Source organism: Pyrenophora tritici-repentis, chromosome 1 (assembly GCF_003171515.1).
Source record: "Pyrenophora tritici-repentis strain M4 chromosome 1, whole genome shotgun sequence".
Taxonomy (NCBI): domain Eukaryota; kingdom Fungi; phylum Ascomycota; class Dothideomycetes; order Pleosporales; family Pleosporaceae; genus Pyrenophora; species Pyrenophora tritici-repentis.
Genome location: NC_089390.1, coordinates 8,126,274 through 8,145,784, shown reverse-complemented (window position 1 = coordinate 8,145,784; position 19,511 = coordinate 8,126,274). Strand labels below are relative to the sequence as shown.

The following is a 19,511-nucleotide window of genomic DNA, read 5'->3' as shown; positions in this document are numbered from 1 at the left end:
AGTCCAACGTACGAGAAGACTTCGGAGAGAAGCTGTGGAGAGCCGCAACGCTAAGAAGGACGTGCCGAAGCCCTTTCAAGTAGGAGACCTAGTTTTAGTTTGGGACGCGATTAAGTCCATCGACAAGAGCTCGGATAGGAAGCTCGATGACAGGTGGAGAGGTCCATACAGAGTTCGGGAGGCGCAGGCAGATAAAGGGTACTACCGGCTAGAGGATCTAAATGAGGTTGCTTTTCCGAATACAACTCGGGCTGATCGCCTAAAGAAATTCGAAGAACTGCCGGAGGAGCTAGAAGATAGCCTGCTGCGAGGGCGCTTGCGGTTGTATCCCGAGACCGAGAGATTGCCAATGGCAAGGCCTACGGCGCCAAGACAAAGGCAAGCGACGCCAAGAGCTGACCAGACAAGAGATGTTCAGGCTGGGGAGGACCGCGAAGGAGAGCAAGACAGGCGAACGATAGTCGGAGGGATAAACCGAGGAAATATCGTGGAAGGTTCAAGAAGGGGAGGGCAAAGCCGGCGCCTCCGGATAGCGCGCGGGGACAGCGACACAGAGTAAGGGAGACAGAAGAGGCTGGGGAGGTTAGCATCACCGAGCAGCTATTGGGGAAGAAGAGAGGCGATCGCTGCCGTGGTTGTAAGGTGAGAGAGCAGTTGAAGGCAGCGGTGGGCTTGCGGAGGGACTTTCAACAAGAACCTCTGGCCTGGACTAGTTAAGAGCGCTTCGGAGGTGGAGGAGCAAACGCGAGTGTTTGTCAGGAAGGCAGCATGGTTGCAGGTTGCGGCAGGCATCGCGAGACAGTCGGAGGAGTCGTCGAAAGCGGGTCGGATAGTTTTGAGAGGCATTCGGCAGCTTGAGGGGACCAAGCTGGAGGCTGGGGAGGAAAATGTGGTGTAGTAGCTTGTCACGTGTTCGGCGTTAGGTAATCGGCGCTAGGGTTGAGTATTTTAGGACGACTCCGCGTAGAGGAGCTCGACAGTTATCGTACACCATTCTTAATACTACCGTTTATTGTTCGGATACCTTCTTGTTCTCTACTCTCTACCGATTGCGGGTCGGCAGCCTCTCTTCTGACTATTGAGGCTATCCCTCTACCACAGTGTGCAGATGACGGATTTGTGGATAGGTAGTTTTTTACCATGGATAATGACGATAGTATCAGAGTATCTCGTGTCGTTAAACATTCTATGCAAGGTAAGTGAAGTTGCAGAGGTCTAGATCGTGAATTATTAACTAGCGATGTCCCGCATGAACTTGGCCGAACGTGCTTCCGTTATGGCGACAAGCGATATGGTAGACGGGTATGCTTCCGGTACAGCTGCTGACAGGCTCGGTTAGCGATCAAGAGCTAGCTGTCGCTGAACGGCCCCCGCTAATCGGCTTATCCTTTTCTCCTCCTCACGCCGGTTCCTGGTTGTATCTCTGGGATTGCGCTCTTCGACATTCGAGTTCGGCGTCGTCTTTTCGTCGAACGTTTCGAGCTTTGACTGGTATTTAGTAGGATTAGACAGTCCAACAGTTGCGTGCAAGGAAGTAGTCGCAACGTGGGGCTGTCAGCTATGACTGGTTGGCTGCCGATCGGGCGGAGGAATTTTGGAATAGATCATCTATCGATGACTTTGCAGCCTCGGTGATGTCGTCGTTAAGCAGAGGTAAGGTAGTATCATAGACTAATGTGCGTTAGTCCTTTGCAATCGCCGCTGCAGGATGTCTTGTCGTGTTAGCCACAGTTGTGTTACTGGCTCCCTGGATTCTTGGCGCTGTTGCTGAGTCAACCAGAGCGCCGAGGTCTTCGGCGCTCTGCGCAAGAGCGACGACTAATTAACGACCAACATCACAATGCAGCACAGCACACGGATATGTCGACATCGCAAGCAGATGTAGTGCAGCGCCAGCACGTCACGCCGCCCCCAAGTTTAACTGACCAGCCTTTGACGCCTCCGCTGACGGACAAGAAGCCATTCGCGGGAGCGCTCCACGTTATTGCACTTTTTAGGGAAATTCAGCAAGGAAGAAATACCACGAGGGACACGCAGATAGAGTTTGAGCTTGCAGAAGGAGAGTACGATCACATAGAGAGGACGCTCCAGCAAGACCATGTACTTTGGGGATACGTGCAGGACAAGATACGGTTCGTGAACCTTGGACACGGCGAAGACCACAGCTAACGGGAGTTATTGGCAGTTATGACTACGACGAGGATCAGTGCAGACTAGTCGTTCGCATGCCTACCGAGACGCACGAACTCTTCATCGACGCAGTAGAGGATGACATTCGAAGCCAGCTGAAAAAGATACGGAACGGATCAGGGAAGCAGGCTGAATTCGCGCAGAAAGTGCGTCCAGCCCGATCAACCGAGATACGTTTCGACACCAGCGCTTTGTCTAGCAAATCAAAGTACGAGCCTGACGCGTCATTCAAGCATAAGGATGCACAATATCCGGGCGTCATTATCGAAGTCGCATACTCTCAGAAGAAGAAGCGCTTAGTTCGGTTGGCCGAGAACTATCTTTTAGATTCAGATGCCAACGTACGGGTGGTCGTCGGTCTAGACATTGCGTACGGCAAGGAATCGCGCAAAGCAACCTTGTCGTTATGGCGGCCCCAATTATTCGATACTCCTGACGGCCCTGAATTACGAGCTGTGGATATGGTCGTGGATGAGGTAGGTTCAGTTCTCATAACGCTGACTTCGTTCTCAATCTTCTAACGTTTTCTACTAGGCTTTCCGCGACGATGAAGGAAACCCCGTCGATCATCCTGGCATACAGCTACGCCTCAGCGATTTCACCAGTAAGGGACTTGCACGAAAGGAAATTGGAGATGAGGATGCAGACATTTGCATTTCTGGAATACAGCTCTGCCGATATATTGATGCTGCGGAGAGCAACGTACGGCGAGCACTGTGGACAGAATCTTTAGATAATAATGTGAAGAAGCGGAAACGGTCTGAAACACCTCCTGAGGAGATCCAGTCAAGCGATGAAGCCAAGTATGCTAAGCAAGAGGAGAGAGCAGCGAAGCGTACAGATTGTGACACGGATTACCAGGACAAATCATCGACCAAAAGTCTTTCAGACTAGAATACCGTCTATGTTTTATTAAGCCAATCCCTTCACAGTTCTCTGCTCGCTATTTTGCTGCACAAAGTGCTGCCTCATCGCAACACATTAGCACGTTAGTCAGGCTAGATGGTAGTATTTAGGTATCTCGGAATGTGGCGTAATTGTGGCTGAAGTGCTAAGTCTCGCATCTCGCGACTCGGTATAGTGTGTTGCCGGGGAGGGAAGCCAGTTTCGCTAGCGACTGTATCAATCTTTATTATGAAGTTCCTATCTCCGGATCCTATGAATTTCTACGTGCTCTTTTCCTGGGAAGGCGCATATCGTCATCAGTGCCGTGGGCACTGGCACTATCCGCCCATCTGACGAGTTTGCCGCCCTTGGGCAAGCTCCTATGAGTGGGTTGTTTGAATGCTTTTTGGAGACGAAAGACCACATCGTCTATCTTGCTAGAAATGTGTTTTTGCTGCCCCATCAAGTCATTCAGTTCGTCCAAAAGATCTACCACATCAGTACCATTCTCCTCGGGCTGGTGTCCTACTTGGTTTCTCAGTACTGGTCGATGCGTAGGGAGGATAATCTAACTTGCGTTGATGTATGAGACTATCCCTCTTGTCTCGCGCGATGCGCATTCGCCGGGCTGCTCATCCTTTTCTTTATCACTGGACTGCTTGCTTGCAGGTACTGGTTCTGCTGGTTCTGAAGCTGGATGAACGGTATCATCTCTGACTACTAGACAGTTTTGATACCCCTGATATGATTATTAATAGCCGCCAATCGTGCAAAATCCATACATACCTGATACAATGTATCGTCTGGGATGATTTCTTGAGAACTCATCACTCCCTTGACTGCTCGAGAATGCACTAGTTGTGACGCGGAAGAGGGATAATATGGTCAGAAGCATTGCCAGCTTATTTATATATGGATAATTTAGAGCAGACTAGTTAAGTTCTTGTATATGCTACGCCTTAAAGTCTTAAGTCTACACTTGGTGGCAGGGGTTGATAGTCCCTTGTAACTAGTGCAGCATGGCGCACATCGTCTGCACGTCAGTGGGGATATGAACACACACAGTCGGCGGAGCGAAGCGAATGAAGGCTGGGCTTCCGTCACCTACTGAGACTAGGTGCTAGATGGTAGGAGCTGCCGGTTCGCCTTTGAGGTTATCCTATATTTAGTGATCGTAAGCTCGGTGTGGACAAGTGTGAGAGTATCAAATACAAGCACCATAAGTACCTAGAAGCTCTGGAAGATAATGGCGTAGTCGATGCTATGTGTTTTCCTGAATACTAGTGTGATTCCTGTTTCGATTGCGACGTACTCGACTTAGGCCAAATGTAGTCTATATTTCCGTGATTCTTCGTACTTCTCGCTATCGCTGGGATATAAAGCCGAGTTGATCATAGTCGTGCATATGGATATGGCGCGCTTTTGGCGCGTTTCCGCATTGGTGGAAGACTCAGCAACCGCGTCGAAGAGGCAGCGAAAAATGTTGAATGTAAATTTCTCGCTTAGGCACACACTTGTGGGCTCGCGAGCAGAACGAGACCGAGGGAAAGTATGCTCCGTGTAATGTCGTGTGTACAAGTTAATAATGCGAGGGTGAGAAGGTTAGCTAGCGATCGCGTTCCTAGTGCCATGATAAGATAATGCTAAGGCACGTGTGTAGCACTACCGGTGCCGGTGGTACCCGATCCAGATTGAAACCGTATCTGATCGCCAGACATCATATAAATGAGGGTCAGTAGCTTTTGGCAAGCACCAATCTCTAGGTATATAAACTGTCTTAGGGCATCATAGGTTATCATCCGGCCTTCGGCTTTGCATAAGATGGAACAAACAGAACGAAATGCATTCCCAGCGAAGACAATCTGACTGGCTATTCGGGAAACTTAAGGAAGTTATGATAGAAGAGTGCTATCAGTATAGGAAGAGCGAGCAGCCACAGCTGGATGCCGTCTTCAATGCGAAGCAATGGGAGCAGTTTGTCAACATGGCACAATCCAAGATCAGGATAAGTCAGCAGTGCCTCGCTCCACTTGTTAGGATAGCTGAGTATTAGGGCATGAACAAGGTCCAGTACTATGAGTGGCATCAATGGGCGTCAAGTACTGTGATGTGCTGCTCACTGCTGCTTCTCAAAACCCTGTCTGGGAGGACGCCCGGGTCAAGCTAAATCAGCTGCTGTTGAGAAGGATCGCCGAAGGGCGTTTTTTTAAGAACGACTGCGAATCCCATTTACCTACTCGATCTAGAGAACCTTATAACCAATATAGGAGAAACCCAGCTAGTCTACAATGGCGAACTAGAAGGCATAGCTAGAGCGTTTGAATACGCAGCTAGAATAGCAGGAAAAGACCAGAAAATCAACGTATACGCAGACAACCAAGCTGCAATCTACAGGCTCAAAACTAGACTCCGCAACAATCAATTCAATCCGGTCACTCTCCTAGACCCACTTACCTATCTAGGTAGGGCTTAAACTCCTATAGGTAACTACTAGGCTTAAAGCGGTAATCAATCAATCCAATCTGAACCTTCTAGGACCCACTTAATTGATTGTTGCGGACTGTGGTCAAAACCCTATCAGATAACCCAGGACAACGATGGCTACTAAGATGCCTTAGAGCGGCAAAAACTATCAAAACAAAACAAGCCAACATTCACCTCCAGTGGGCACCCGGCCATACAGACATACAAGGAAATGAAAGAGCCGATAGCTTAGCCAAGGAGGCAGCTAAAGAAGACCCAACAACACCCACAATAACAAGCCTCGCCTACCAAAGCACAGAAATTAAGAAATCCCAAAAAACAGAACAACAACAAGAATACCAAAAATACAGGAATAATAGCAACAAAAATAGACTATCCTACGCAAGGAACTTCCCTCTAAACACAAAAACAAATATCAAAATCCCACACAAAACAAAAAGAGAAATCGCAAGCGCCTTCTACTCCCTTAAGCTAGGACACGGATACTTCAACTCCTACTTAGAAAGATTTAAGAAAAGAGACTCTAATCTATGTACTAGTAGCTGCTACAAAATCCAAACTCCAGCACACCTACTACTAGAATGCCAGCACTATAAAACAGAACGAAAAGAACTCAAACAAGCTATCAAACACTGTTCTATTGAGAGAGCTACATCGAGCGATTATATACACAAACGAGATGAGTAAGCAGGTGACGAGGAGTCACGTGAGATGCAGTTCATAGTATCCCGTGTGAACTGAGGTGCCAGGCTGACAGCTCACAGCCACAAGGCGCTGCTTTAAGCCGCTAGCGCGTACGCAGGGCTACACAGTACGCCTTGAATTATCAGGCCCGACACCTGAAAGAGCCTCGTTACAGAGCACACCACAGCCCTGTCTGACGGTGAACATACTCATAATGTAATCACAGAGTTCTTAAGCGCCCTTGTCTTATTTCGGAATTAATAAACTAGTACTAAATGATTTCTCGTGTTACACTTGATCCACTACATTATCTACGTATCTGCTTCTGCCAGAGACTTGCAATTTGTAACCAGTCGGTGCTGGGACCAAGTTAGCTTAGTTAGAAATGCAATAGACTCGGCGATGTTCTCTCTAGAGAGGTAGTCTTCTGCCAATTTCATGCTAGCAAAAGAGCTTTGTCCCTCTCTGCCTATCAGTGATGCAAGGCTGGTGCGCAACGACTTGCACTTATCTTGGTCTGGACCAAACGTCTTCTCATAGCCTATAAGAGCTTGCGAGTACCAGTGTGTAGCGTCCTCTATACGACCTTGGCTTTCGCGCAAAGAAGCGAATGCCCACATGTTGTCGAGCGCTGGGACGTATGTCATGAGAGCCTTTGGACTGATAGCCTTTGCGTACCCTTACAGCGCCCGCTGGTACATCTTCTCCGCCTCGTTAAGCTGGCCTAGGTCCGCATAGAGGTTGCCCAAGCTGTTAACTGTGTCGAGTGTTGATGTGTGCTCTAGTCCCCATGCCTTCTCGTAGCCTTGCAGCGCCCGCTGGTACATCTTCTCAGCCTCGTCAAGCCGGCCTAGATCCGCATAGAGGATGCCCAAGCTGTTAACTGTGTCGAGTGTTGATGTGTGCTCTAGTCCCCATGCCTTCTCGTAGCCTTGCAGCGCCCGCTGGTACATCTTCTCAGCCTCGTCAAGCCGGCCTAGATCCGCATAGAGGATGCCCAAGTTGTTGACTGTGTCGAGTGTTGATGTGTGCTCTAGTCCCCACGCCTTCTCTTTGCCTTGCAGCGCCCGCTGGTACATCTGCAGTGCTCGCTGCCCGTCTTCGTCATCGAGCAAGTACCCAAGGTTATGAAAATGGTCTGGTCTTATCAATGCCTCAACTATCTTCTCCTTACCTAATCCGCTGTCATCCTCAATCCATCCACTGACACGCAGACCATGCGCCATAACCCGCTTTCGCTTCTTCCATGATTCTGTGTCTGAATTTAGAGGCACACTCCACGCCACCAGCCCTGCCGCTAAGCAACCTAGCTCTTGCTGCTCGTCCTTTTCCGCCACGTATCTGCACCATCGGTGCAACACCGAGTGCATCGAGTGACTGTCTGTACCTTCTCTCCCCTCTGCGAGTGAGTAGCGCGACAACAGCCCCATGGCCTTGCCGAACGCCAGCTCGTCCTCTGCGACCGCAAGCAGCCACGCCGGAGCGTCCACTTCTGCTGCCGGGTCTGAGCCTGCCGCGATTAGCTCATACCACACCTCCCCGCTATCGAGGAACCCCCACAGCTTCAGCAGGCAAGCAGCTTCTTCGCTCTTCCGCTGCACCTGCTTATACGACATGGTCCACGTCGTCAACACGCTTCGGTCGCCATACTCATCCAGCGGAAAGCTCTCTTCGCTCTTCATTAGCCGCTCCCATGTTCGGCTGTAGTGCTTCACATATGTTGATGCTGACATGTTAGTCTCGCGCATGTACGACCCAGCTTGCGTGAGGGCGAGAGGGAGTCCACGGAGGAGCTCAAGCACCATGTCGGCGTCTATTCAGCCTACATCAGCAACCTCTCCACTTCTTCACTAAAGTCTTCCACTTACTCTCGACTACCCTGCTAGCGTTGTTATTCAATATAGCACGTGCTTGCTCTGCCGCTACTATTCCCACATTGACTCCCGAGCCTAGTCTTTGAAGATTAGCCAGCCGGCTCGTGATTAGAATCGAGCCATGATCGGCATGCGGGAAGAACGTCTGCACGTGGTACGCCTGTGGGTCCTCTTGATCGTGGTGATCGCGATCTACGTTGTCGATAAGCAAAAGCCAGTGTGGGTTCGACGGGATAGACAGCCACCGCTGACACTCGCGGACCGCCACATCAGCCTCCACAGTCGCATCGCTGAGCTGCGCTGCACCATCCGCCGTTAGCTCGCCGCGCGGGATTTTTTGCGCTATGTCGACAAACGACTGCTTCAGACTAGCCGCAGACGACCCATTGAGCCAGAACACGGCACTAAACTGATGGTGGTGCTTCCGTGCAAACTCCACCGCCAGCTGCGTCTTGCCGATGCCGCCAAGGCCGTGGACGACGACGACCTTCCGCCGATGCCTTGTTGCGGGCAAGATCGCAGTCGTGGTTGCGGGCAAGGCGTCGAGAAGGACCTTCTCGAGCGCTTGCATCTCGACATCTCGGGCGACGAACTGGCTCACAATGGGCACGCCTCGGAGACTGAACTCGATCTTGTGCTTGCCGTGGTCTGCCATAACAGTCAATCTTCGTCTATTTTCATCTACTCTAGGATGTGTGATTACATTGAGAGCGAGCCCACAAAAGTGCGGGAGATCCTTCAGCCATATCCTTAACTACGTCGGCTACCGTCTCAAAGTCTTCCTCTGAAGCCTTTGCGAACTTATTCATGTCAAAGTGGGTGCGTGAGAGCGAGTACTTGCTTGTTGCGTCTGATAGATCAAGGCAACCAGAGCTTTCGCTAACCACAAACCGCTGTGCATGCAGTTAGCTCGATACGTTATGCACCACTCTTGAGCACCTACCGTCCGATCCTCCTTTCCCACTATCCTTCCCACGTTGCTCGACTTGAGCTCAAAGAAGCATGCAATCTGTATCTTGTTTGTTTGGCCCCGCGTCTTCTTCAAGTAACTGTCGACCACCTCTCTTAGGTACATATTCCCCGGCTGCAGCACCTCAAGAGCGGTGGGCTGCACCTGATCCTCGTGGTACTCGCGGCGCGCCGCCTCCAGCATCTCCATCTGATTCATCCCTTCCGCGCCTCGAAACGGAGTACCGAAAAAGATCAGGCCGGTCGTCAATAAGAACACGCCAGGCCAGTCCTTCTGATATTGTTCGGCTTCTAACAGTGTCTAGGAAGACCTTAGCTGCTAGCGCTTTGCTGTCGAGTTTACTTCCTTACCTTAAGCACAACTAGTCCGCCAAAGCAGTGCGCTACAAACATTAGTGGGCGAAACGGAACATCCTAATCGACTTAGCAGACATTCAACACCCGCCAAAAACAGTTTGTACCTTTCTCGTTCGCTTCAAGGCTCTCAGTAACCGCTCTGCCACTGTAGACACGCTCTGCTGCATCATCTCCTTGCCGAACCACTGCGACTGGTATCCGTATCGCATGATGCGCGCGTTCGGCGCCACCGCCGGCAGCATGCTTTCCTCCTCGAGCCAGTTGACCCACTGGAGGCTTTCCTTAGTGCCCGCATTCGTGCACCAGCTGTCATCGGGATGGGCGCCGAGGCCGTGGACTGCGACGATGCTAGATAGATTAGTAGAAGCTTGACTAGACAAATGTTAGAAGTGAACGTACTCGATGCTTTGTTCTGCTTCTACCGGTGCCTCGCGGAGTATCTTCAGGCCGATGTCATCGTTAGTAACGGGCCGGACCTAGTTCCGCGTCAGCCTTGGCACGCTTCGTTCTGCGGCCGACCCACCATTACGCCTGTCAGGAAGCAGCGTCTGCTTAAGCTATTAATAGATAAGATTGTTGCAACAGAAGATTATAGAGTGGAGAGTAAGAGCGAAATAGACGAGAAGTGGTGCAAGTAGTATTCAGGCTAAAGTGACAAGGCTGAGGGACCAGGCTGCGGCGCCAGGCTGACTGCCACCTGCGTCTGCTGGCGCGCGGTGCGGCTGAGTTCATCTAGCTGTCCTCTATAGGCCAATGCTGCCATCTAGACATCGCCTAAAAGAGTTCACAGCTACAGACTAGACCTTTCTATATCTTCTTCGAACAGTCATGCCACCCTTTTCTAAAGCAAATCAGCTTGTTCACGATCTAGTGCCGGGACCCGGCGCAGCGCAGAGCGAAACCTTGCCTGGTCAGCCTTCTGTTCTACTCAAAGACCTCAATCGTACAAAAAAGTTCCTTTATGACGACCTATGGTCAGAAGATCTCGACAGAATGGCACCGCGTCTGTGGATCATGACGACCTTGTCGAGTGCGAATATCAACCCTCTACACCGCCAGCGCGTCAAAGGTCGCGAGATCATCGTAACAGAAGAGGCCCGTCTGCATCTTGTGTGGATACACGACCGCATATTCATCAAACCTATTCCACGATATCTTCTGTCGCACGATTTCTGGGAGGTGTATTTTAATCAAAAGCTAGGATCGCCGGACGATGGTAGCAGGAACCTTCGCGCGGCCGCGGCTGGCTTCTTGCGGACGTACCGCTACTTGATCAGGCACGAATCAGACTTTTACCTTGCTCAGCAGGACAGCCTTCGCCTTATTCCTAAGGATGTGGACTGGGCATCCTTCTGCCATTTCACCTCGGACCTGAACGGCATTCAGGACTCAGCTGTATCAAGGCGGTACTGCTTCGGAGAGCTGAGGCTGACGCGACTTAACTTCTACGCCCCGTTCCTCCTGCGCAAGTTTCACTTTGAGCAGGTGCATGGACAGTATGGCGACTATTTTGCGCGACTATACGGGCCTGTGCTGTTCGTGTTTGCTGTGGTGTCTACCATTCTCAACTCCATGCAGGTCGCACTTGCAGCTGATCAGTCGCTGGCTGTGCACTGGATTTCTGTTTGGCATGCATCTCGCTGGTTCAGCGCGATTAGCATCGTAGGGACCGCTGTTATCGCCCTTTGCTTTGCAGTTCTTTGGCTGTGGATGTTCTTGGACGAGTGGGTGTACACCCTAAGACAGAAATGGAAGGCGCGGAGTGCTCTGTTAGATATGTCGAAATGTTGAAAGACCTTAGTTGTGGTTGAAGAAAAGACTATCTTGCGGCAAAGGGACGTGGGTGTCTCTTGCCTACACAGTATTCAAGGCAGCACACGGGAAGATCTTAGTTAAGTTAGGCGCTGCTAAGACTGCATGACAACACGACAAAGCACTCGTGTAAAGGCCAACAATAGACAAGGTCATGGTTGACGCACGGCCCACGTGCTGTGGCGGAAGGAGTGATAGAAGGAAGGAAGCGACTAGGCCAGCGGCCTAGTCATTTGACCTAGAGCTCAGCCCGTTACAGGAAGTCACAACGCCATTCGGCCTTCATAAATCAATCTAGCATAACAATAGAAAACCTGATATTATAACGTACGTACGTTCTTATTAAATATTGGTGTTGCCTGCTGCAAACTTGCGGTCTTATTGTATTAGCACAGATTAGTTATATTATATTGTGTATCTAACAGGATGCGTAATGCTTTAAACTTACATACAAGATAGTTTATTAACGAAATCATTCTATAGCTACACACAAGTTCCTAGGGTTAAAAAGATTAGAGCGCCCTACTTCTATAGCCTTAGAATAAGGGCTTCGCTGCGCTTAATGTGCCCTACTCCTTTAAACCTGCCGTTGTGCTATTTAGAAAGTACCATCTCCTAACATTCTATAGAAGAACGAAAAACGCAGGCTTCTTATCTAATTACTTACTAGCATAATAAGTCAACGCCAGAACTGATTAATATAGAAAGGAAGATAGCATAGTAGCTATATTGTAAGGGCTAAGAAGGAGAGGATAGAAAGAGCCCTCATACTCCCAAACAACGACCGGATAGAACACAAAGACACTGTCAAGTGGCTAGGTATCTATCTAGACAACCGACTATCATTCAAATCACATGTGTCTATACGTGTAAGCCAAGCCAGACAAGCTTTCTACAGGCTAGGAAGACTAGCGAACATTGAACTCGGCCTATCAACACACGCTATTAGACAACTATACTTAGCATGTGTAACTAGCGTGTCAGACTACGGAGCACAAATATACTGGCAAAACCAACCCTACGCTACAAAGAAACTACAGTCACTACACAACCTGGCTTGTCGAAAAACTCTAGGAGTGTTTAGAACAGCACCAACAGTCCCTACAAGCCTCGAAGCGAGCCTACTACCACAGTCCGCAACAATCAATTAAGTGGGTCCTAGAAGGTTCAGATTGGATTGATTGATTACCGCTTTAAGCCTAGTAGTTACCTATAGGAGTTTAAGCCCTACCTAGATAGGTGTAAGGGTCTCACATAGGTCAGGTATTTGAAACTGTGTTGAATTACAAAGTAATTGCAGTGCAGAGCTTGTAAGAAGCTCTGCGCGGAATATATCTAAGTGGGGGTGTGCATGGGCCACCAAACAGGTGGCTCGTGCGCGAACATCAAAACAACGCTAAGGCATCTGGCAGGTGGCCTGTGCGGGGCAACGGCCCAAAACCATCACACGTCCCCCCCCGAAAAGCGCTCAAAGTTCCGACTGAGGCGCAAACTTATTTGAGTACTTGCTATCTAGTAGCTGGAGCAGGGCTATAGCGAGCTGTCCGTCGTCATCGTAGTCATGAAATGTGGCGTGTGGTCCTGGTCGGCCAGGGTTGCGGCTGTGAAAGTCCTGGACTGACTCTTTACAGCTGCGCAGGTTATGGTAGGGCTGCCATGGCTCTGACTGATCGTCGCCCACCCATTCCACCTTGTATTGCAGCAATCCACGCTCACCTGTGTGAGGGTCGACGAGATTGCGTCGTATGCGAGAGTCTAGGACTTGGGAGACCACGTATTCTGTGACTCCATCGTTGCCAAGGTGGACTTCGGGGGGAGCGGCATCGCCTGGACGAGGTTGTCCGGGTAAGGCGTCGTCCTCGTACGGTTGTAGGAGCCATGGGTGGAAGGCTGGGAAGATAGCTTTAAGCTGAGGAGGGAGGTCTAGTTCGTAGGCCATGTTGTCAATGACCCGAGTGATCTGGTATGGCCCTATATTCTTGTGGTCTAGTGACTTAACTGGTCTTTCGGTTTTAATGTGGCGGGCGTTCAGCATCACCCAGTCACCCACGTCGAACCGTGGTGCTGGGTATCGGTTCGCGTCTGCGAACTCTTTCATCTTGTCTTGAGCCCATAGGATTTGTTGTCGCAGGAAGGTGCGCGTTGTGTCAATGCGCTGGGCGAGGGCATCAGCGTTCCGTTGCTGTTGGGCGATAGTAGGGTGGTTGTTAAGGGGGCGCAGAAGGTGAGCGGGCTCCAGTCCAGATCGCGGTTGGCGTCCCTTTGTGGCGAGGAACGGAGATAACCCGGTAGCTGTGCTAATGGCCGAATTGGCTTCAAATTCTGCTAAAGGCAATAGCTGGGCCCAATCCGTCTGTAGGTAGTTAACGTACGCCCTTAGGTATTGTTTGAGATCGGCGTTTGCATTCTCGGTCTGACCGTCGGTTTCTGGGTGATGGGAGGTAGAGAGTTTAGGGTGCGTTCCCACCTGGGCACACAGGCGATTCCAGAAATGTGACGTGAATTGGCGGCCCCGATCTGATACAAGAGACCTTGGGTATCCTTCCTCTTTCCAGATGTATTCCATAAACTTGTCAACGACTGTAGGCACCTCTAGGTTTTCCATTGCAATGAACTTCTTCATTTTTGATAGACGGTCAACCACGACCATGATGTGTTGGTAAGAGTGACCACACCAGGTTGACTTAGGCAGTGGGGTGATGAAGTCGATGGATATGTCATCCCAGTACTGAGTAGGGACAGGCAGCGGGTGAAGCAAACTATGTTTGGCGGTGCGGTTAACCTTAGAGCGTTTACAGGTTAGACAGTTGTTGGTAAAGCGCGCAATTGTGTTCGTCATGCCCTGCCAGTAGTACCACTGGCTTACTTGTTGGTACGTCGTCGTGCGACCTCCGTGGCCGCCCGGTAGGCTATTGTGGATGTGTGCGATAATCCTCGTACGGAGTTTCTCACTGAAGGGGACGACAAGACGCCCGTTGCCAATAAATAGCTTGCCGTCGTTGCTGGCTTCTAGGTCGGCTAGTTCCATCCGAATGCCTTCCGCTATGAGGTAATGTGGGATACGGCGGTCATTAGAAGCGAGGGCTGTCTTTACATCGCGTAGGCGTGGGTCGCTAAGGCAGAGTTCTAAGAGGACATCGTCGAGGGGGCGATCGTCGGCTCCTTCGATGTCGTCATATGGGTCATGGGTGCCCTTTAGGGAGAAGCGGGCTAACCCTACCAACATTGTAGAGGTGGACAGTGAAGCGCCTTCGCCGCTCTCTTGCATCAGTGTAAGGACGGAGCCTAGGTCGCAAGGATTGTCGCCCAGGCATACTCCGGCGAGGCGTACAGCGGCATAGCTGCCGCCCCATCGGTTGGAACCTAGGATAGTCTGGCATTGGTGCTGGACCCGGTCGTCCGTGACTGAGTCTGGCAAGTCTCCTGTCCGGCGGGTAAGGCTGTCGGGTTTAGTACCCTGTTTACCAGGGCGGTATTGTATGCGAAAGTCGAATTCCTCTAGGAACTCAGCCCAGCGGGCTTGTCGACGATTGAGATTGCGTTTAGAGCGGAAGTATTCGAGCCCGCGATGGTCTGTTAGCACTTCTACCGCCTCAGGAACTCCTGCGAGTTCTGGCCTCCATTCCTCGAAGGCGCGGACTATAGCGAGGAGCTCCTTGTCGTATATCTCGTAATTACACTCTGTGGGCGACATCTTCTTTGAGAGATAGGCGACCGGCCGGACTGATCCGTCTGGCTGGACCTGGGAGAGCACTGCTGCGTACACATAGTCAGACGCGTCAGTTTCTACGATAGTCTTTAGGTCGGGGTCAAAGTGGGCGAGCACCACGTCGCTACAGAAGGCGACTTTCAGTGCGAGGAAGGAGCGCTCAGCTTCTTTAGTCATCTTGAATAGCTTAGGGTCGCCCTTAGTGAGATGCGTTAAAGGTTTTGCGATATCCGAGAAACCGCGTATAAATCGGCGGTAGAAGTTAGCAAAACCTAAAAAGGCTTGTACATCTTTTAGAGATTGCGGAAGCTTCCAGTCCTGAATGGCGCTGACTTTGTCTGGGTCCATTTTAATACCGTCGGCGGTGATGATAAGCCCGAGGAATTTAACCTCTGTCGTTATGAAGTCGGATTTAAGAATGTCCATAGGCAATCCGGCGTCTGCGAGCCGAGAGACTACCTGTACTAGGTGCTTCTCGTGTTGATCAAGAGTCTCACTAAAGATAATTACATCGTCTAAGTAAGCCATGCAGAACTCATCGAGATATTCGTGTAGGACGTCGTTAATGTATGCTTGGAAGGTTCCTGGGCTATTGCACATGCCGAAGGGCATAACAGTGTATTGGTACAGTCCGTAGGGCGTGATGAAGGCGGAGAGGTGTTTATGTTCTTCTTTGATGCGTATCTTATTGAATGCGGCGATCACATCTACCTTGGAGAAGTATCGCGATTTTGAGAGCTTAGCAAGCATGTCCCGGATTAGTGGTGGGGCATTTCGGTTCTTGACAGTGTGGGCGTTCAGACCGCGATAGTCGACGCATATGCGGATGCCTCCACCTGGCTTGCGCACAACAAGAAGGGGTGCGGCCCAGGCGGAAGTGCTGCGTTCGACGTGTCCTTTCTTGATCATGTCGTCCACATAGAGTTTCACCGCTCGGGCTTCATCTCGGGACATTGGGCGTAGACGCTGGAATGACGGCTTAGGCGGCTGGCCAGTATCGTCGAGCTTAAGTTCGATTTTGTGGTCAAGGTTACCCCGGAGCTCTGGGAGCTCGTCCGCTTCTTTAGGGTCAAAACCTTGGTACAAGGGATGAAGGACCTTAGGTAATCGCTTGAGGATTTCTTGTCTCGTCATGTGCGGACGTTCCATCTTGTCGCGGAACTTCTCGTAATCCTCTGGGAGCACTTTGGCTCCTGCAGCACGTAGGTGCTGAGTGTCCTCCCATTCCTTGTCGGATAGCTCGGCGATGCGGCCGATTTCATCGTAAGAGGTGATACAAATGTCCTGGTCGTGACAGACGGCTGCCGCGGCTACGCGGCTAGAGATGAAAGCTACATCAATTGGTGGGGTGCTTTGGGGTGACGAGCAACCTTCCGGCAAGGGTCAGGGACCTGGGGAGAGGTTGCTTGTGGTGCCGGCTGCTCTGAGTGTGACAGGGTCGGTGGTCGTGGATACAGTTAATTAGACAGTGCTCCGAGTCAAAACTTAGAGACATGTCTTTCCAGTTAACTCGGGGTTCATGGGTTTGGAACCAGGGCGTTCCTAGGATCATTTGGACACCAGAGAGTTTGGTGACATAGGCTAGGACATCTTCGGTGTGGGTGCCAAATGTGACAGTTACCCGGGCCATATGGGTAACGCCTGCCACTAGAGAGCCATCAGCGAGTTCTAGAGTAGCAGGCTGGGAGAGAGAGATAAGGTCGTATTTATGTGCGCGGGCATGAGAAGAATCAATGAAGAGAGAAGCACAACCAGTGTCACCCATGATTTCGACGTGTTGAGGAGAGGAGCGATGAGAAGAAATGATTCCTTTAAAGACTAATTGCTGGCCTACTAGAGGCTGATACTTATCACCGCGTATAGCGGCGGCAGCAATGGCCGAGACGGTGATCCGGGATCCAGTCTGGCTCTGTTGTTTTAGAGCCTTGACACGGTTCGCAATTGCCTGGAGTGTTGGATCCGGGTCGGACTCATCGTCAGAGCTGACTTCTACGGTAGGGGAAAGGGCTAGGGTCAAAGAATCGTCGACAAAGCGGTTAGGATGTAACTCCTCTTCTTCTTCGCTGTCTTCGACAGAAGGGGCAGGGGAATTAGGGGATGTGCTGGTGGTTGTACTGGGGGTGGCTTCTCATGCCGGGGAGGTCCCTGGGGGCGACTGTCGCCAGGGACTAAGCATTTTCCGAAGGTTGGGGAGAGGTGGAGGTGACGCTAGCTGCGGCGCCCTTGACCTTAGGGCGGGCTGGCTCTCCGACGGGTACGCCATTGTTAGCAATAGCCTTCTCAAGAGCGTCCTGAACTTCGGGGTACGAGTCAAAAGAGGCGACCGGCTCCTTAGAGCAGTAACCTCCTGTAGCCTTAAAGGTGTGATTCTTCTTAAGACAGTTGAAACAACGATTTAAGTGACGGAGGACCTTGACCTGGATGTCAGAGCGGCCACGGGGGCCAGATCCCGAGCTGGATCCACCGTTCCGGGGTCCGTTAGAGGGAGTGGACTTATTGCCGCCTGCTCCGCCGCCCCCGCCACCTTCTAAACTCTGATTTCCTCTACGGTTGCCAGTTGTAGTGGCTCGTTGTGGGTTGGACTGTTCGAGGAGACGAAGGGTTTGACAGAAGTCAAGGTAGGTGAGGCTAGACTCTAAGACTTTCATGGCGGTCATGTCGCGCCACCATACAGGCAGCCGGTTGCGCATGAACTGGATCTTGAGGGTGTCGGGCCAACGAAGGGCCGAGGTGCCGACGTTAAAGCGGGCGATGTACTCACCCATAGACTCTGTGGGCTTCATAGTGGAATTCAAGCTCTCATACCAGGACTGAGCTTCGATGCTAGTGTTCAGCGACTTATAGACAGAGTCAAGGATAGACCAAGCCTCGTTACTGTGCGCGAACTCAGCTCCAGGTTCGAGGTACCCATGCTGGAGGCATCCGAAAGCCTTGTCCTTGGTCTTCTGGCGGATGTAGCTAAGCTTCTTGGTTTCTGAGGCGAACTCGTAGGGATAATCAGCAAACCAATCGGTGACGTCCATCTTCCACTTAAGATAGTCGGCGGAAGTGGTGCCATTACCGGAGAATGCCTCAGGTTCAGGTTTCTTTGGGCGGGGGTGGCGACGGTGATCGTACTCTTCGTCATCGGAGTATCGATTTTTCGTAGACTGAGTGCCGCGCTGACCTTGGCGAGAGAGGGCTGGTAGAGGACTGTTGGCATCGTCGCCTTCAGAGTCCGATGAGTCTGGGGGGAAGGGCCTGTGTGGCCGCGCCTGGCTGACCTAGAAACCTTGGCTGTAGCCTGTTTTAGCTTAGCCTGGAGTTTCTTCATATTCTCTAATGTGGCTCGGTGGGCGTCGTGCTCCTGTCGGTATTTGTCCTTGTAGGCCGATTTGCGGGCGGCGAGGTTCTCTGCCTGGTTCTGGGCCTGCTGGTAGTCTTCGTGAGCGCTTCCGCGCGCGTCGCGGAGCTCCTCGGTTAGGCGTGCAACTGTAGCGACGGAAGACTGAAGTTGGTCCTGGCAGTTCTTAAGGACAGCCTGTGTGTCAGCGACGTCGCCCTTGTAACCCTCAAGGATATCTTGGGTTTCTTGATCCTTGCTGTGGAGGTTTTCGATGACCTTGTCTCTTGCGAGAAGCTGTTCGCCTAACTGATCGCTGTGTTTGCGCTCGTTGCCGAGGTCTCTCCACATATCGCGGATTTGATCATATAGTCTGTTCAACGCCTTAGACTGGTCATTATTCGTATGTCCGATAGGCGTAGTGTGGAGAGAATCTTTGCGTTGGGGGTTGCCTTGCGCATCGTTCTCCAGAGGTCGAAGGTGGTCACGTTATCCTCGCGAGGAATGACGTAGGACGTAGAGGGCTGTCGCTCGAATTGCGCACGCTCGTAGGCGTGTTCAACTAGGGGTTCTAAGGACGCGGCGGGTCCAGGTGAGAGCCACGCTTCAGAAAAATAATCAGTGTCGACTTCGGCCTGAGACTGGCGCGAGTAGCGGCGTTGCTCGCTCATTAATGGGTAGCGTATGCCCAATGGGCTGCTCAAGTCGGCGCGATGGTCTATGAAGGCCACGCCCTTCTTGCGCGTAGTGATTGTGGTCGGAAGCTCGTCGTCAGAGTCGTCGGAAATGTCCAGTGGCTGCTGTACACTATCGGTGTGGCCGAGGGAGGGGTAGCGTCCTGGAATGCGTACGTCCCTGTCGAAGAGGTTGTTCTTGCCGTGTGCTCGGGGGAGGCCGCTGGCGCGACGCTCTAGGGTTTCTTTGGTCTGGGAGGTGGGCGCCGTCGCACGCGAAGGCTGTTCGGGGCTGAGTTCTCGTGGCTCTCGTCCATACGGGAGCGGTTCATGGTTGCGGCCGTCTCTCGCATGAAACGAGGGACGCCGAGGGCAGGATTTCGGTGTTCTGTAGTGCTGGGGCGAGTATCGCGCGATGTCTCCTCAGTGAGGAGTTCCACGATCTCGGGATGAGGGGAGTCACGAGCCCCCAGAGGGTTCATGACTTGTTCGACGGGGCGCTTCTCGTGAGGCGCACCGTTGGGCCAGTGTTCGGTGACTGCAATTACGTG

The 19,511-nt window shown here is 51.6% G+C and overlaps 7 protein-coding genes across 7 annotated transcripts; 3 read left to right on the top strand and 4 right to left on the bottom strand.

Annotated features, from left to right (window-relative positions):
• Positions 1–1,860: 1,860 nt before the first annotated feature.
• PtrM4_031340 (Z1 domain containing protein) lies at positions 1,861–3,084 on the top strand (the record flags this gene model as incomplete). Its single annotated transcript, XM_066103958.1, has 3 exons — positions 1,861–2,132; positions 2,186–2,666; positions 2,725–3,084. 3 exons carry the CDS (start codon positions 1,861–1,863, stop codon positions 3,082–3,084), a joined length of 1,113 nt encoding a protein of 370 aa, XP_065966160.1.
• Positions 3,085–4,915: 1,831 nt separating this feature from the next.
• On the top strand, positions 4,916–5,548 carry PtrM4_031330 (uncharacterized protein; the record flags this gene model as incomplete). Its single annotated transcript, XM_066103957.1, has 2 exons — positions 4,916–5,084; positions 5,343–5,548. 2 exons carry the CDS (start codon positions 4,916–4,918, stop codon positions 5,546–5,548), a joined length of 375 nt encoding a protein of 124 aa, XP_065966159.1.
• Positions 5,549–6,923: 1,375 nt separating this feature from the next.
• On the bottom strand, positions 6,924–8,688 carry PtrM4_031320 (TPR-12 multi-domain protein; the record flags this gene model as incomplete). Its single annotated transcript, XM_066103956.1, has 2 exons — positions 6,924–8,056; positions 8,112–8,688. The coding sequence occupies 2 exons, from the start codon at positions 8,686–8,688 to the stop codon at positions 6,924–6,926; spliced, it is 1,710 nt and encodes a 569-aa protein (XP_065966158.1).
• A 115-nt stretch (positions 8,689–8,803) lies between these two features.
• Positions 8,804–9,652, bottom strand: PtrM4_031310 (uncharacterized protein; the record flags this gene model as incomplete). Its single annotated transcript, XM_066103955.1, has 4 exons — positions 8,804–9,010; positions 9,061–9,387; positions 9,438–9,500; positions 9,548–9,652. The coding sequence occupies 4 exons, from the start codon at positions 9,650–9,652 to the stop codon at positions 8,804–8,806; spliced, it is 702 nt and encodes a 233-aa protein (XP_065966157.1).
• Positions 9,653–10,271: 619 nt separating this feature from the next.
• Positions 10,272–11,234, top strand: PtrM4_031300 (uncharacterized protein; the record flags this gene model as incomplete). Its single annotated transcript, XM_066103954.1, has 1 exon — positions 10,272–11,234. The coding sequence occupies one exon, from the start codon at positions 10,272–10,274 to the stop codon at positions 11,232–11,234; it is 963 nt and encodes a 320-aa protein (XP_065966156.1).
• A 1,489-nt stretch (positions 11,235–12,723) lies between these two features.
• Positions 12,724–18,637, bottom strand: PtrM4_031290 (uncharacterized protein; the record flags this gene model as incomplete). The annotated part of the gene is made up of 4 exons (XM_066103953.1): positions 12,724–16,282; positions 16,335–17,066; positions 17,134–18,204; positions 18,228–18,637. The coding sequence occupies 4 exons, from the start codon at positions 18,635–18,637 to the stop codon at positions 12,724–12,726; spliced, it is 5,772 nt and encodes a 1,923-aa protein (XP_065966155.1).
• A 26-nt stretch (positions 18,638–18,663) lies between these two features.
• Positions 18,664–19,442, bottom strand: PtrM4_031280 (uncharacterized protein; the record flags this gene model as incomplete). The annotated part of the gene is made up of 2 exons (XM_066103952.1): positions 18,664–19,205; positions 19,280–19,442. 2 exons carry the CDS (start codon positions 19,440–19,442, stop codon positions 18,664–18,666), a joined length of 705 nt encoding a protein of 234 aa, XP_065966154.1.
• Positions 19,443–19,511: the final 69 nt, after the last annotated feature.